A 15,032-nucleotide genomic window follows, 5' to 3' on the forward strand; every position below is an offset into this window, starting at 1 on the left:
CCACAATTAGTTAAAACATTGATTTTAATTGTCTGAATGGGCTGCCGGGATATATATGTAATTTGAGGCCCAAATCCACAACTCTTAATAAATCCTGCGATTAGGGTTCCGTTCCTCTTGCTTCACCGTCACATCCATTCAGCTTCCCTGCACTCTGCAATTACCATACGTTGTCGACATCCGTCAAGGTTTTACTCTCTTTCTCTCTAGTGTTACTTTCTGTGTGCTTATACGAATCGATTTTTGACGAGCGTAGGTGAATTGGGAAGATATGGCGGAAGCTGTCGTAGATGCTGTTGTTCCTCCTGTTAACGATGAAGATAAGATTCAAACCGGCGTTATGCTCTTCAACCGCTGGTCCTATGACGAAGTTCAGGTCATTTTTCGTTTAACAATGCGTTCGCTCCTCCTTTAGTTTTTATTGATTTTGCTTCTCAATTTCCTATGTTTGTTCTGCTCAATTATTGTTTTTTATATTTGTTATTTTTCCTTAGTATGCCTATCCTTCAAGTATTATTGTGTTTGATTGTAATGAGTGTGTTTGTGTGAAGTTTTACTGTGTTTGATTGCAATGTAGTATGAGTATGTGTTTGCTTACTCTGACTTTAATTATTTCTGATTTCATTACGAGTTCACCGATTACACCATTTGTCTGTTTATGTTGCCAAATTATCTATAAACTAGCTTCAATATGATATCTTTTTCAATTACACAGATTGTTTCCTTTTGGTGGTTTATTTTGGTTCATTTTTTTGAACTCACGGTGCGGTTTTAATCTCTTACAGATTAGTGACATCTCTGTAGAAGATTATATCACTGCCACTGCAGCCAAGCACCCTACCTTCATGCCTCACACAGCTGGAAGGTATCAAGCCAGGCGTTTCAGGAAGGCTCAGTGCCCCATCATTGAGAGGCTTACCAACTCCCTCATGATGCACGGGCGCAACAACGGAAAGAAGCTCATGGCTGTTAGGATTATCAAGCATGCCATGGAGATCATCCATTTGTTGACTGACCTCAACCCAATTCAAGTCATTGTTGATGCAGTTATCAACAGGTCTGCATTTCCCTGATTGTATGCATAATTTTTTAAATCAATTGTACACAAAGTGAATATTGTTAATTAATTTTGATCTGTAAATGATTTGTTCTACATTGCACAGCATATATGCATTTCTGTCTTTATATTGTTTTTGCCTCCCCTGATAGTCACTTTAGCTCATTTTTGCACTTGAACTACTATGTATGCAGCGGGCCAAGGGAAGATGCCACCCGTATTGGATCAGCTGGTGTGGTGAGAAGACAGGCTGTGGATATCTCTCCACTACGCCGTGTCAATCAGGCTATTTACCTGTTGACCACTGGCGCTCGCGAAAGTTCCTTCAGAAATGTCAAGACTATTGCTGAATGCCTTGCTGATGAACTTATCAATGCTGCCAAAGGCTCTTCTAACAGGTGAGAAACTTGAATCTCAATCTCATCACCCTTGTATTCCTGACTCAAAAGGTAATATGTGAACCTTGTTGGTATTTACAGCTATGCTATAAAGAAGAAGGATGAGATTGAGAGAGTTGCAAAGGCAAATCGTTGAGAGTCCAAGATTGAAGTTTTCAGGACAATGCTGATGTCCCTCCTTTTATCATTCATCCTTCTTTTTGACATTGTAGGAGACGTTCTTTTTGTCAAGGAGCTATGAAATTACAAATACATTTGCCTAGAATACATGAAGAACCTGATTTAATTTTTATTTTCATTAAGACCTGTTGCTATTATTTTAAGTTATCGCATATTTTTCGCAGTCAAGGTTGCACTGATCTGATCATGTCATATTTGTATGTCTCTGTTGCGAACCAATTCAATAATTTTTGCTAATAAAATGTTCACTAGTGTTTGGTTGTGATTTTTGCTTTTAAAAAAATCTGTGGCATAGTTCTGTGTATGGATTAAAATTGCTAAAGTCACTGTAGATTATCAATTTTAAAGTTTTTTTTACATGATTTGCGTTGCAATTGATACATCAACCAACTTTTAAAGAATCAGTACATAAAATCCTTCTATATAGAAATAGTACATATACGTGACTTACTTTTCACTAATAATACTTTAATTACTTTTTATATTTATCTTTTTTACTTTCCATCACTAACAATACTTTAATTAATTTTTCTTTCTATCTTTTTTACTTTCCAATTGTGCACTAAAACACGTGCTTAACCCAAAGTGCATATTACGCATATTCTTATGGGACGAGGAGTATTACACATCCCTAGTATCAAATCACACTTAGAGGTGTTTGGTTTGAAAGATTATATTTATGATTAAATTTGTATTATGTTTGGTTTATGAGATTGAATTTCATGACTTAATCTTAGATGAATAGTCATGTTATCTTGCTACTATTTTATCTAGAAAATCGAACACAACATAGTGGCAAAATATATTACTCCACCATAGCACTACTACTTGTACTTGTATTATCATTAGCAGTGAATCAACTATGGCTCCGCGCATGCAGATAATGGCTAGGTTAGCAATTCATGATTATTCTTAAAATCACTCCAAATTTTGATCTAATGCTGTTTTTTTAATTTGAATTTATTGAAAATATAGATATAGCTTATACTTATCTCCGTTTACATTTTATACTAAGAGATCATAATGCATGAGTTTTAATATTCAGTTAAATCGGATTAATCAATGTAACATTTTAAATTGGAAAATACAGCCCAAATTACGTTCTACTTGGTGACAAGGGATTCATATTGATAATAGTACATCCTAAATTGGAAAGAGAGAATAAAAACGTTTGCAAATATAGGTGTTGCGTTGATGATATGTACGTCACAAATAACAAATTAATATTCAAAATAAAGAAAATAAAATAGAGAAATATCTGTAGATCAACTCAACGCTCAATCAATCAAGAAAAGTAAAGTGGAGAATAATTGGGATCCCATGCACCATCTACATCAATGATACTATATTTTTTTATTAAGAAAATAAAAAATGAGATAAAAATTCCACGATTCATCTCTTGATATGCAAATCGACGAATTAGCTCTCTCACTCGTAGACTCGTAGAAGAAGCAATTACCAAACCAAATTCGAATTCCCCACTGCCTTCCACTGCTATTTCTATATCAAAATCACAATCAGAATCACTTCAAAACAATTGTTGAATTCTGTTCTACGCAGTTGAATGGATTTTGACGATGAGTGGGAGCTCCTCGAGATCAGCGCCGAGGCTGGCAAGCAGATTTACTCTCGCAACCCTTCCGCGGCGTCGGTTGTCCACATGAACTACCCTCAATTTGTCGAAACTACTACCAATCAAATTCTCCACGCTCCTGATCGGGATCAGCCGATTCAGAGTAAGATCGAATCCTTCAGCGCCGATCAGGACCCGATCTCACAGGATCTCTTCAATAAATTGAAGGAGGCTGAATCAGTCGACATGAAAGTGGAATCGCCCAAATATGAAGCGAGGGAAGATCCTCGCAAACTCAATTCAGGAATGGAGCGGAGTTTGAGCGGTCTCTGCTCGTTCGGAGTGGCGGCAGCGACTTTCTGCATCGTCGTCTTCGCCAACAAACATCCGCACCAAAATCGCAAGCTCCGATTCCGGATTCACACCGACGACAAGGTTAGGATTTGCAGATCAAATTAGTTTTGCAATTGTTCTGTTTATCACTATCAGGAATCACATAATGTTGGAAAAATAAATGGTGCCTTCTTTATTAATTCAATCTATTTTGTATTCAGCAGTTGTACTCGTTAATTATAATTATTTTTATCATTCACAGCAACGTGTTTTTCTTTTAATTTGATTTAATTTGGTTGTTGTCAGTACTACTATTAATTATTATTTACTTGAAAAATCTTAGTAAACAAAGCAACTGAATTGAAACATACAAAAATGATTTGTTTTAAAATTTCAAACTCAAAATTTAAAATAAATACATTCCGTACTAAAACAAATTTCTTTGAGATACAACCAAATAAACCATAGTATTTAAAATAGAAACACGTTCAAATTCAAACCAAATGAACATTACAAAAAATCAAGAAACCAAAGAAACACTAGTAATTTCTAACTTACTGTCGGGACAAAAAAATATAAATTTAAAAAAATTGAACCATATAGTATAAATAGCCTACAGAATTTTCCCAGTATAAGAAATGAGATATGACCAAGGTTTCTTAGCATCCTTCCAAGTGAAGCATCGATCAATTCTTTCTTCACATCTCACTTTCGATTTATTACCTCCAAAAATCGGACAAAACTGCATCTTTTCGTCGAGCGGAATCGCTTCGTCTCTATAGGATGGATTCTCTTTTCTTGGATGATCAAAGAAGGGAACATTTTTCCACCACAGCTTCACAGCCTGCAAAAAATAATCAAACATATCAAACAAACTGAAAAAAGAATGTAAAAAAAAAGACCTAATATTGTTAGATGTAACAGACAAATCGAACTAGCTAATTACTCACGTTCCAATAGGCCATAATCGAGACTCGATGAGGCATCAACCAGAAGAATGCCTCAAGATCATCCGAAGTAATAGGCGTCAGAGTCGTGACTTTTTTGGCCGTGAAGGAGGCTCGGAAATAGGTTCCGAGCTGCGGGTGCTCGACTGCAATGAATGCGAATAAATGCTCACTCGGTTCGCTCACTTTCAGCCTCCAGCTCCCAAGCATGTCCTTTAAAAATCGGAAGAAATCATTTTGAATTAATATTTATTTGTTGATTATATTAGATTAATTAATTTAATGCAAGAATCAAGAATTTGATGAAAAGACCCACCATGAATGGGCTAATGTACTCGGATTTTGGGACTAAATCGGAACTTGGGTTGAACACAAATGTCACACTTTCACCCCATGGTGTATTGCTGGCCTGAAACAATAGTTAATTTTGTCCCATGTTAGAGAGAGAGAGAGAGTTTTGGTTGATTAATTAGGGTTTTACCTCAACAAGGCATTTCTTGAGAATTTTGGTAGAGCCTTCCATTTCATAGCAATAATAGTAATTAACTGGACTTCTTTCATATCCGAGACTTGATGGAATCCTCAAAAGATGCCTGTTTAATCCAAAAAAAAAAGATCTAAGGTATATTAGAAAATTAATTTAGACAAATTTAAATGTGTATAATGTGTAGCTTATGATATTGTTGCAATAAAACGTGGCTCGAATATGCATGAAATTAGATAAAAGTAGAAAGAAGTATTACACGGGCCCGTTTGTCTTGGCGGCGCGGCGGGCATCGTCGGCGGAGAGGTAGTTGGGAGGGGAGTAGGGCGGGCGGTCGAGGTCAATGAGAGCATAACGAGCCGGGAAACGAAAGGCGTTGCGGGCCGGGTGGCGTCGCTCGTGGTAGACGGTGCCTTCGTATAGTGCGATGACATTTCCGATCTCCTTCGAGGTTCGGAGTGAGGAGATGCGGCGGAGGAGGAGACGGAGGGCGAGGAGGAGTGATAGTATAGTGGAAGTGATGGTGGTGTAGATAATGTAGCATAGCACAAATAGAGGAGTCATTTCGACTTGATTATAATTAAGTTGTGGTTGATTTAGGTTGGGTTGTACGTTTGAAATCTCAAAGTCTCCTATTTATATTAGCATGATGGATAGAGACTTTGGATTTTTTATTTATTTTGGACTATGGTAAATAACATAATTTCTAGGTAGGTTCTTGGTCCACTTTTAGGTTTTGTAGTCCAAACAATATGGTCTTATAATGTTTTTTAATTGGATAGGAATTTTAATACTAGAGTGTGTGAACACTTAATAATATAATTCGATTCATGTGAAATTACATGAGGTAATGTTCTTTATAACCTTGATTAATGACAACATTATTCAAATATTTATTTGAGATTAGAAAAAAAAATTAAGCAAATTTAAAATTACGGGACATAATAATTATTCAAATTTATTCTTACAGATGATAAATCACCAACGTTTCACCAACCGATTCAGTTCGACTATATAGCGGTGGATTTGGCAAAATTTGGTTGTTCTGCCACATGCCAAAATTACCGGTGGATAATATCCGCTAGAAAAATTTAGCAAATAATAATAATAATAATGAAAAAGTATTGCTACAATTTAGCAGTGGATTACTAACAGATCCAACCCTCGGGAATATTTTAAAAAATATCCAGGCTTGAATATATGTTTCCATATTTTATATAGTATTAGAGTATACTAGTATTTGGAAGGAAACATAGGAGTATTATATTTTTTTTATGGTGGTTAGATGGGAAAAGCTACCAGTATATATACAGTAGTGAGTGATTAATTAATTAGTGCTCTTGATTGACTTCTTCCTAACCAGCCCATGACTACCTAATACCTGGCTTTATGGTGTACTTAAATTCCCATGTTCACAAATTAAAGTAGTGTATTTTTATTTTCTACCTAATTATACTAAATTAATTATTTTGACCAAGTACTATATTTTTGAATAATACGGAGCGTGTTTCTATTCAATGTCAACGGACAAATCTATTATTGGTTGATACTCCTAATAGCTAGATTGGCATATGATCGTGATGATATCAAAATTCTCACACTGTTACTTAATACTCTTTCGATTTCACAAAATAATGTACACAGAAATAAAATACACCTTGTCATGTCTCTCCCAATTAAATTCAGTATTGTTGCACACGATTCCAGAATCAGCCATGAAAGGTCCGAGCTGTTGGTTCATGTCGGGAGCAAACCCCTCTTCAAATCTTCTCATACTACTATAATATACTACTACTATAAATCATTATAAAATTTATTTGTTTTTAATCTATTCATTAAATGTCCCCAAAATTCTTATAATTTTTCCATATATATTTTGCCTCTTATGATAATTTCCTAGCTTTGCCCTTGATTCCGGTTGAAAATTGGGATTCGTTGGTTTCTGTCTGAATTTTTTAATAAAGTTGGTATAAAAGATTACAAATATATCCAGATTGTGGTTACTGTTTGGCCCGAAACATGGACAACGTTTTACAAAAAAAACGAACATAGCACCACCAGTCCAGTTCAGTCTGTCTAGCTACGGTTCAGACTTCAAATCGTTGGTTTATGATATTTGGACTGGACAAACACTACACGAATTATAACGCACAATTCCTTTAATTACACCTAATTTTGTTTATATGTTTACAAAAGAAAGACACATATCCACCATTATTTACGTGCCTAAGATATGTACAAAACAAAAAATAGGACCTTGTTCTCCACTATTAACCAGTTTCACAGCGCCCCCCCTATTTATGTGACGAATGAAATATTACTTTTACAAATCAAAGCCTTATAATATGGAGTACTACATAAATTTTCTTTTCTTCTTTTCTTCATGGTGTAAATGAAAATCTTGAACCCCTCCCAGCATCACTGATGTAGCTGCCAAAGGCCTTGCGGCCATATTGGAAGGTGAGCGTCACAACGGTGTGACAACCAATCCGCTCCGGTGTATATAATCACCGAAAACGGAGGAAATAATGATGATTCGACTACGCATTTGCTGCTCAGTACTCTTGAGGATTTGGGATTTAACTTTCCCTCTTATGGCTATGAGAAGTGGGATTAATTCTTTGCTTAGGAATTATGAATAGGGGATGTGTATTTAAATGAGATTTTAATTCAACATTTAAATGAGAGGGGATTTAAATAGCAACTGTGATTTGTGCAAATATTTTCTGTATTTGAAATATATGTCGACTTTTCTTGTTATTAGAATGCCAAAATTTTGTGTCATGTTTCAGTTCATGAGTCATGAGATGAATTTTATGTCCCACATTGATTTCGGACAAACCTAAAGTGGCATATATAAGGTACTTCTTTGATAACTATAAATATCCTTTGGTGTATTATTGTGTTTCAAATTGGTATTGATCTAGGTTATAGTACGGATTAACCTAGCTCTGATACCAATTTAAATATAATTATATATCTAAAGTTTTTAAAATGTATTACTCTTTTTTTAATATACTCATTTATTCATAATTTATTCAATTTTTTAATATACTCATTTATTCAATAGGAGTAGTATTTATTTATTCATTATATTCCTCAAGCTTTTCAATTGTATTTCTAATTTTATAAATAATCTTTAGATTATTTTATAGGAGTATATTCCTTATTAACTTCAATTCCATTTTTAGATTTATTAATCACTTTTAAGATTATTGGTACTTAAATTTATTTTTGTTCTTTCATCGTGTCAGAAATGACAATTAGAAAACCCAGGATCACTTTTCCTCAAAATTCAAATGATAAAAAAATAGTTTAGAATTAAGAATTAATCGGTATATGCTGAGTAGAATACTGAGAGTTAATATTTTTTTGAACTTGTGTGACACCATCTAATAGTAGGATGGGTCAATTGTCAATATCTAAATTCCATAAATAAGTAGGGATATTGGTTCCTAAAACTATAAATTTTGCCTAAAATTTGATATTTTTCATGAATTTTAAGATTGGTCTATAATATCACAAACTTTGCACTTTGTTTGATAGTATTTCTCACGGCATGTCTATCACTATATTTGACTAACTTACAAGGCTTTTTTATTATACTTGACATAATTAAATCAATGTGGTTTCAATATGACTTTTTATTCTACTTGTTATTAACTTAAAAAGTGGTTTAAAATATCATATTTGAGTCAGTTTGGGAAACTCCAAACAAATTGTAAAGTTTATGATATTATAAACCAATTTCAAAGTTCGTGAGAAATACCAAATTTTAGGCAAAGTCTATAATTTTAGGGACCAATAGTCCAATATCCAAAATAAGTAGTATTAAAAATTTAAAATATGAGTGTGGATCTAGTAATCAATGATTTACTGTAACTTTAACAATGAATTAATTGTATTGGTGCATAACTAAAGTTTTTCCGACTTGTTAGAGGCGATTATGAGAGGTAGCGTATCAAAGGTCATCTCCAACTAGGGGTGGATAGGTACGACATATCTTATCGAAACCACCATACCGTATACTTTACCCCCGGTCGGCAGTAGAGATGGCATATTATCCTAAGAGTTGGCCGGAAAATTCCATAGATGTCCTGTATGAGCCTTGAGGCATAATATTGGGTTGCGGCAACAGAGGCTTTGGTTGTTTCTAGAAGACCGAAGGTGACTGAAAATACTTACTACTTTATAGTAAGAATAAAACAAAATGAAAAAACTCGTATTGTAAGTAAAATGCAAGATCAATGTATGAAACAATGAAGAAGCAAAACATAAAAAAACAAAAGCATAACCCTAACCCCACTCTCCATAGCGCCAGAATCTTCAACCCTATGCATCACAACATCATCCCTCCCAGCTTTCAACCCAGACCCATCCACCGCCACCTCCGCCACCACCCTCACCTTCTTCTCCTTCGAATACCACAACAATATCTTGAACCTCGGCCGCGCCGCCAACTCCACCCGGAACCCCGCCGTGCCCCCTCCCGCCACCGCCCGCGCCGCGTCCTCCCACGGCACGCCGCGCGTCTCCACCACGTCCCGCCTCCGCGCCGCCCGATTCCGCCCCTGGTAGAACCCGGGGACGACGTAGCTGCCGACGGCCTTGCGGCCGTAGTAGAAGGTGAGCGTCACGGCGCCGTAGGATATGCTGCGGATCTGCAGGTTGTTTTCGAGGTCGAGGACGAAGAAGAGGAAGGGGTTGGTGGTGTTTTGCGGCGGCGCGGAGGTGTCGAGCGCCGGGACGTAGAGCTGTTGGATGGAGCAGTGCGGCCCGGGGAGGTGGAAGCTTTGCTGGATGAGGAAGGCGGCGAAGGCGCCGAGGGTTGTTAGTGCTGCGCCGATTAGGGCGATGGTTGTCAATAGACTGGTGTCGGATGATGACGAGGTTGTCTCGATTACTACATCCATGGGTTGGGTTTCACTTTCTACAGTTGAGGGGTTGCCATCATCATTTTCTACTGGCAATGGTTTGCTCTGATCACTTGCTTCAGCCATGGTGGTGGTGGTGTGCGTGACATGTAACAAGAGGAGAAACGGATATATACATATAAACTACTTGGGTGCACTCTGGTCAATAAGTGAAATCCTGTCAAATATCAAAGCATCCTTAGATTGGATGGTTATGATAATAATATCTGAGCTACATTACTACACTGAAAGCGTTACATTATTAGTCGAGCTACATTACCACACTGAAAGCGTTACATTATTAGCCGAGCTACATTATTAGACTACACTATATACATTATTAGACTAAAATAGCTGACCTACATTATTAGACTACACATTCTACATTATTTGATGACACGTGACATTCATCTAACGGTTACATCACAAGATCTAATTACTGAGATTTACTTTGATTTTTGACAGATTTTACTTATTGATCTGATCACATCCCTATACTATGTAGGAGTATAGTCTTTGATTTGATATACTCCTATGAGATAAAACTCGGGGAAATAACAAACTCGGGTAACGTTTATGATATTATTTATCAATTTTAAAGTTCATGAGAAAAATCCAAACCTTTTGAAATCTATAATATTAGGTGTCAATATCCAGATAAAAATAGTGGACTAGCCAATAAAATAGTAAATTTTTTAAAGATGGCAAAGATATATATATTACAGTAACAAAAAAAAGGAATAACCCCTTTTATTATTTTTTTATTGTTGTAATTTATTATCATCAATAATAAGTTTAGTTGTGAATTGTTGTTTTAATGAATAATTCGTGATGTAGAAATAGTTTTGATCCCAAATTTAATCATTTGATTATTGGTGCTTTGTTGTTTATTTATTTATTTTTTATAACAACCACGAGGATATAACATTGATATTGTAAAACAAACTTAAAACTTGAATCATCCGAGTCACCGTTTAGCCGGTTGGTCTTGTAGGAAAATAATTTCCTAATGATATCATCGTAGCTAACGACTAAACCTGAGATTATTAGTTGTTACTTAGGTATCAGTGACAATATAAATACTTTTACCAGTAAATTTATGTCACCATTTCTCTGATGTCGATGGGAATAGGCAATATATATTATTTTAATTATTTAAGCATATTCTAATGCATTTAGACGTACATTTAATCTAGTTAAATTTAATTGTGATTCTAAATTTTAGAGATGTTGTTAAACTCTAGTTAGATATTATTGAACTCTAATAAATCAATAGTACTTTATAACCCATATGGTTTGTGCATTTGAATATTTTTGGGATATGAATTTGGCAAGCACATTAATTAAGTCCCAACACTGTATCATTTGTTTCAGCAAGCCATTGCACTACTTTTTCCTTTCTTGTTGCCAGAATCTGCCGTCGCACCATTTCTATTGAAAAATGAAACAAAATTTTAAAAAAAGTCATTGTCAGCCTCAACAAAGACGCGGTGTGGTGTAGACGTGTAGTGATGCCCAAACCGAACCAGACAGGCAGCTGATAACAAAACCGTAACCACGATAGGAGGTGTAACATTGATAGGCCTCCTAAATTCAGTAACTGTATGTTTTTCTCTTCAGTTTCAGTTCCGTTATTAACGTAACATGTTTCGCATATAGTTGAAGAAAATGGTGTAAAACTGTAAATAGACCAGGGGAAACCATGAAAATTGTTAAATTGGAGTAAATTATTTAAGAATTGACAATATAATGAAGTTGGAGTCAAAAGAAAAGCTAAGATTTTTAAAAAAAAAGTGGGGCAAAATTACACTTTTTGTACTTAGACATAAGTTTGGAAGGACAAAATTACATCTGTGCGTATCCCACCTTGTATCCGACCCCCCATGCAGCGATCAAGCTGCAGAGGAGGGGGGCTGAGCCTGACTTCTGGCAGCCTGAAGCATTTCTACTATTAGTGTCTTCACATCCCTACAATAGTAGTCCACAAAAACAATAACACGGTATTTTATGATAGTATGTCACAGTAAATCAAATTGGGGGACGAATACTAGCCTCCCAATTTATACAATGGTCACTTATCATCTCAATCTAGATGCTAGAATCCACAATCTAATAATAGTAAGCATTTAAGGCAACTAACTGAAATTTGTGTACTCACTTTCTGTCTGTAGCACGCCTTGTGAAAGGAATTCGGAGCTTGAAAGTGTTGCCTTGACAGCCAGCCTTCACAGGAGATTAGTACATTTAGAAACACTATTATGAATAAAGAATAGCGCAGATAGCTTCTTTAGAGTAAAAGGGCATGAGAGAACAATCTAATGTGCAAATTCAACCTTCACGTTGAAACCCAGACTGTCTATGTCCAACATGTCTGCGAACTCCACCTGAAAAATGGACTATTTTCTGAGTTACATATTCTCAGGATCATATAAATAACGAAACGTATCAAACATGTGCTGATGGAATTCAGAGGGACATCCCACCAAACGGAGGTTCACAGACCAGTTCATAATTCGGGAGAAATAACACAAGACCACTCAAAGGATGACTAAACCTTAATGAGTCCTAATAAATTATAATAAATGCACAATACATAGGTTGCACCAACACACTAACTAAACCTTATTGAATCCTATTAAATCATAATGCATAGGTTGCTCCTACAGCTTGAGAACAATCAAATGCTAAAGCAGTATAACGAACAAAATAACTGAGATCCACTGTCACATTCTCTACTCAGTAAGAACACACTTTGGATGAGAAAGACAATAAAGTAAAAAAGACAGTCACAAGAGCAAGTTTACATTCTCTTTCTAGTTCAAAATAATGCAAGCCAACTTTATTAAACGAGTTGAATTCCAATTCTGACATTCAAGGGAATCATGTTTCCAGTTGTTGCTGAAAGAACACCAAAGAAAAATATTGCAGTATTACCGGGACAGAGGTAGAGTGCTGGACTATCAGCTTTGTCTCATCTGCATGATCTTTATTCATGTGGGACTGCAACAAATATTCAAATCTAGCAGAGTTCAGAGAAGATCCCAGCCAAAGAATAACTTATTAAAGTATACTACTGCTGATATGGCTGGTCATAATACCGTTATAGGCTTTGAGAATTGGTACACAGGATCCACTTTTGCTGTTCTAAATTCCTCCTTGCTGAATTCTGCAAGTACTCGCATAGCAGAAGTCCATCATTCAGCAATAATAAATCAGGTGAAGTCTAACACAAATCTTTTTATGAAAAGCTCAAAATTGTTCGCGTCAAGCTTTAGCTGAGTAGCAACATACAAACCTCCCGATCCTAATAAAGCTGTTGCAACTCCTGACACATATCTAACAACTTTAGGTTCAATCCGCAGAAATTGGAAGTCACCAAAGTCAACCTTCATAAATATTTGTGACAATTTTTAACAGAATATCACAGTAATGCCAGCTTTAGGGTGTTAAATGAGAGTTTACGATGTTAAATGACACAAAATGCTTAGTAAGAAAGTTAAGCGAGCCTTACCCAAAAAGCCTCGGGATGTCTAGCCAAATATGCACTACGAATAGCTTCCGTTTCACTTTCAGCAACCTACATAGATAACATAAGTCTGCAGGTCAGACAAATTTGTCAGAAAAAATGAAACTGGCAATGGTAACAAACTGTAACAGCTTAAAGAGGAAAAACTCAAATCCATGGCCTTACAGGGAGGGCATCACCGTGCACTACGATAACTAGGTCTGTCCTATCTTCAGGATCCTTTGAGACAAGCAATGAGCACCGGGGACTTGCTAAAAGGTCCTGCATAGTTCAGAATGCCTTTACAGGAAATCTTGCCAATAGACTCACAACTCATAATTTAGCAGATATAGAAAAGTTCGATTAGGTGAAAGAGAATCACAGCTCTAAAAACAATCAAATTATAAGTTATAGTAAATGATTACAAACCTTGGTATGAACTGCCAAACTACTAACTGCTAATATTGGAGATCCATAAGCATCACAAGCAAAGTCCACCATCGAACCTGATGGATAGCCCTCATACTTCTGCAAGATAGCAGGGAAACAGGAAAAGATCTTCCACAGTTTTGTATAGGAATCCCAAATTAAAATTTCTATTTAATTTTTGTTATGCGAATGTTGATGTGATTAGAATTAACCAGAGAGAAAGTAGAGAGGACTCCGCGCAAACTGTAACTGAGAATTGTCTTGATTTCCTCTATAGGAGGCAGCCTAGCTGCTTTTTCCTATTAAACAAAACAACAATTACAAATTCAAATTCAAATTCAATCCATTAACGCGCACACACAGAGTGAAAATCTGAACCTGGTGAGCTTGGATGAGTTGGAAGACATTAAGTTGGGGGTTGTTGACATCGGCGGCAGTCGAAGCACTCTGTCACATAGAATTGAAAATTGAAAAGAAAAAAAACGAGCGATCGAAGAAAAAGAGGAAAAGGTTGAATACCTGATTGGTGGAAGCCATGCGTGTTTGTGATTTGAATGAGGGGAGGAGGAGTGAAGGATAATTGCCCCCATTTTTGTTGTTGTTAATCTTCACACCAACTAAGCGTGAAGAAAAAGAAGGAAAGGATGGAGTGAGACGAGGGATACGATGCGATAGAGACGCAGCGACACTCGTCATCTTCTTCTTGCTCGTTTCTTCCTTCCCTCAAAATGCTGCGCCTCTCATTATAAAATCTCGCAGTATAAAGTTAGTCACAAAAATATTACTCCCGACATTTCATTTTGCACACTCTAATCAGATAACTGTCCTTCTTTGTTAACAATACTTTGATTATTTCTCATTTTTTTTTTTTATTTTATCAATTTTACATTAAAATTCATACCGAACTCAAATTTCATATATTTAACAAGGAAGTATTTACTTATCTAATTTACTGTAAATTGATAAAAATAAAAATAAAAATAAATATATCTGTTAAAACTAATAAACAAAATATTTTTAAAAGAGAATGCATTTCATGATTCATCTCTTTTTCATTGGACAACATGACTTAAACACAGAAGTCCAGACTTGAAACTTCAACACCAAACAAAAAAGATAGAGGAGGAAATGAAGGAGCTTAAGCTACAGCAATCCCAACAAATCTGAGATGCCTTCATGAATCAATAGAGAAAGTCGTGGTCGTCGTCTTCTT

The 15,032-nt window shown here is 35.8% G+C and overlaps 5 protein-coding genes across 6 annotated transcripts; 2 read left to right on the forward strand and 3 right to left on the reverse strand.

The window, feature by feature from the left end:
* Positions 1–39: 39 nt before the first annotated feature.
* LOC125186205 (small ribosomal subunit protein uS7-like) lies at positions 40–1,757 on the forward strand. Its single transcript, XM_048082553.1, has 5 exons — positions 40–188; positions 257–376; positions 786–1,057; positions 1,252–1,455; positions 1,537–1,757. The coding sequence occupies exons 2-5, from the start codon at positions 272–274 to the stop codon at positions 1,589–1,591; spliced, it is 636 nt and encodes a 211-aa protein (XP_047938510.1). The 5' UTR covers positions 40–188; positions 257–271; the 3' UTR covers positions 1,592–1,757.
* A 1,262-nt stretch (positions 1,758–3,019) lies between these two features.
* LOC148926777 (uncharacterized) lies at positions 3,020–3,800 on the forward strand. Its single transcript, XM_089058561.1, has one exon. It carries the CDS (start codon positions 3,200–3,202, stop codon positions 3,665–3,667), a length of 468 nt encoding a protein of 155 aa, XP_088914687.1. The 5' UTR covers positions 3,020–3,199; the 3' UTR covers positions 3,668–3,800.
* A 306-nt stretch (positions 3,801–4,106) lies between these two features.
* LOC125189408 (uncharacterized) lies at positions 4,107–5,536 on the reverse strand. Its single transcript, XM_048086689.2, has 5 exons — positions 5,232–5,536; positions 4,970–5,081; positions 4,805–4,897; positions 4,492–4,701; positions 4,107–4,385 (listed from the first exon to the last, which is right to left on the reverse strand). Exons 1-5 carry the CDS (start codon positions 5,534–5,536, stop codon positions 4,155–4,157), a joined length of 951 nt encoding a protein of 316 aa, XP_047942646.1. The 3' UTR covers positions 4,107–4,154.
* Positions 5,537–9,216: 3,680 nt separating this feature from the next.
* LOC125189407 (protein NDR1-like) lies at positions 9,217–9,972 on the reverse strand. Its single transcript, XM_048086687.1, has one exon. The coding sequence runs from the start codon at positions 9,970–9,972 to the stop codon at positions 9,217–9,219; it is 756 nt and encodes a 251-aa protein (XP_047942644.1).
* A 1,611-nt stretch (positions 9,973–11,583) lies between these two features.
* LOC125188310 (non-canonical heme oxygenase HOZ, chloroplastic-like) lies at positions 11,584–14,696 on the reverse strand. Of its 2 annotated transcripts, none has more exons than XM_089058819.1 (12): positions 14,339–14,696; positions 14,198–14,266; positions 14,032–14,118; positions 13,820–13,918; positions 13,577–13,672; positions 13,397–13,462; positions 13,181–13,271; positions 12,984–13,051; positions 12,820–12,885; positions 12,219–12,269; positions 12,044–12,108; positions 11,584–11,819 (listed from the first exon to the last, which is right to left on the reverse strand). In XM_089058819.1, exons 1-12 carry the CDS (start codon positions 14,513–14,515, stop codon positions 11,705–11,707), a joined length of 1,050 nt encoding a protein of 349 aa, XP_088914945.1. In that variant the 5' UTR covers positions 14,516–14,696; the 3' UTR covers positions 11,584–11,704. The 2 variants fall into 2 exon arrangements, with proteins under 2 accessions (XP_088914945.1, XP_047941045.1); XM_048085088.2 differs by having other exon boundaries at positions 11,584–11,853.
* Between the last annotated feature and the right edge of the window lie 336 nt (positions 14,697–15,032).

Source organism: Salvia hispanica, chromosome 5 (assembly GCF_029641045.1).
Source record: "Salvia hispanica isolate PSC_SH4W2 chromosome 5, Shi_PSC_v1, whole genome shotgun sequence".
Taxonomy (NCBI): domain Eukaryota; kingdom Viridiplantae; phylum Streptophyta; class Magnoliopsida; order Lamiales; family Lamiaceae; genus Salvia; species Salvia hispanica.

What these genes read in the sequence shown, in the direction of transcription:
- LOC125186205 (XM_048082553.1), top strand. Translation starts at nt 272, where the DNA reads ATGGCGGAAGCTGTCGTAGATGCTGTTGTTCCTCCTGTTAACGATGAA. An exon ending in GTTGATGCAGTTATCAACAG is followed by an intron (nt 1,058 to 1,251) that starts GTCTGCATTTCC and finishes CTATGTATGCAG; the next exon opens with CGGGCCAAGGGAAGATGCCA. An exon ending in GCCAAAGGCTCTTCTAACAG is followed by an intron (nt 1,456 to 1,536) that starts GTGAGAAACTTG and finishes TGGTATTTACAG; the next exon opens with CTATGCTATAAAGAAGAAGG.
- LOC125189408 (XM_048086689.2), bottom strand. Translation starts at nt 5,536, where the DNA reads ATGACTCCTCTATTTGTGCTATGCTACATTATCTACACCACCATCACT. An exon ending in GCCAAGACAAACGGGCCCGT is followed by an intron (nt 5,082 to 5,231) that starts GTAATACTTCTT and finishes TGGATTAAACAG; the next exon opens with GCATCTTTTGAGGATTCCAT. An exon ending in CGATTATGGCCTATTGGAAC is followed by an intron (nt 4,386 to 4,491) that starts GTGAGTAATTAG and finishes TATTTTTTGCAG; the next exon opens with GCTGTGAAGCTGTGGTGGAA.
- LOC125189407 (XM_048086687.1), bottom strand. Translation starts at nt 9,972, where the DNA reads ATGGCTGAAGCAAGTGATCAGAGCAAACCATTGCCAGTAGAAAATGAT.
- LOC125188310 (XM_089058819.1), bottom strand. Translation starts at nt 14,515, where the DNA reads ATGACGAGTGTCGCTGCGTCTCTATCGCATCGTATCCCTCGTCTCACT. An exon ending in AACTCATCCAAGCTCACCAG is followed by an intron (nt 14,119 to 14,197) that starts GTTCAGATTTTC and finishes TTTGTTTAATAG; the next exon opens with GAAAAAGCAGCTAGGCTGCC. An exon ending in AGGCGTGCTACAGACAGAAA is followed by an intron (nt 11,820 to 12,043) that starts GTGAGTACACAA and finishes GAAATGCTTCAG; the next exon opens with GCTGCCAGAAGTCAGGCTCA.
- LOC148926777 (XM_089058561.1), top strand. Translation starts at nt 3,200, where the DNA reads ATGGATTTTGACGATGAGTGGGAGCTCCTCGAGATCAGCGCCGAGGCT.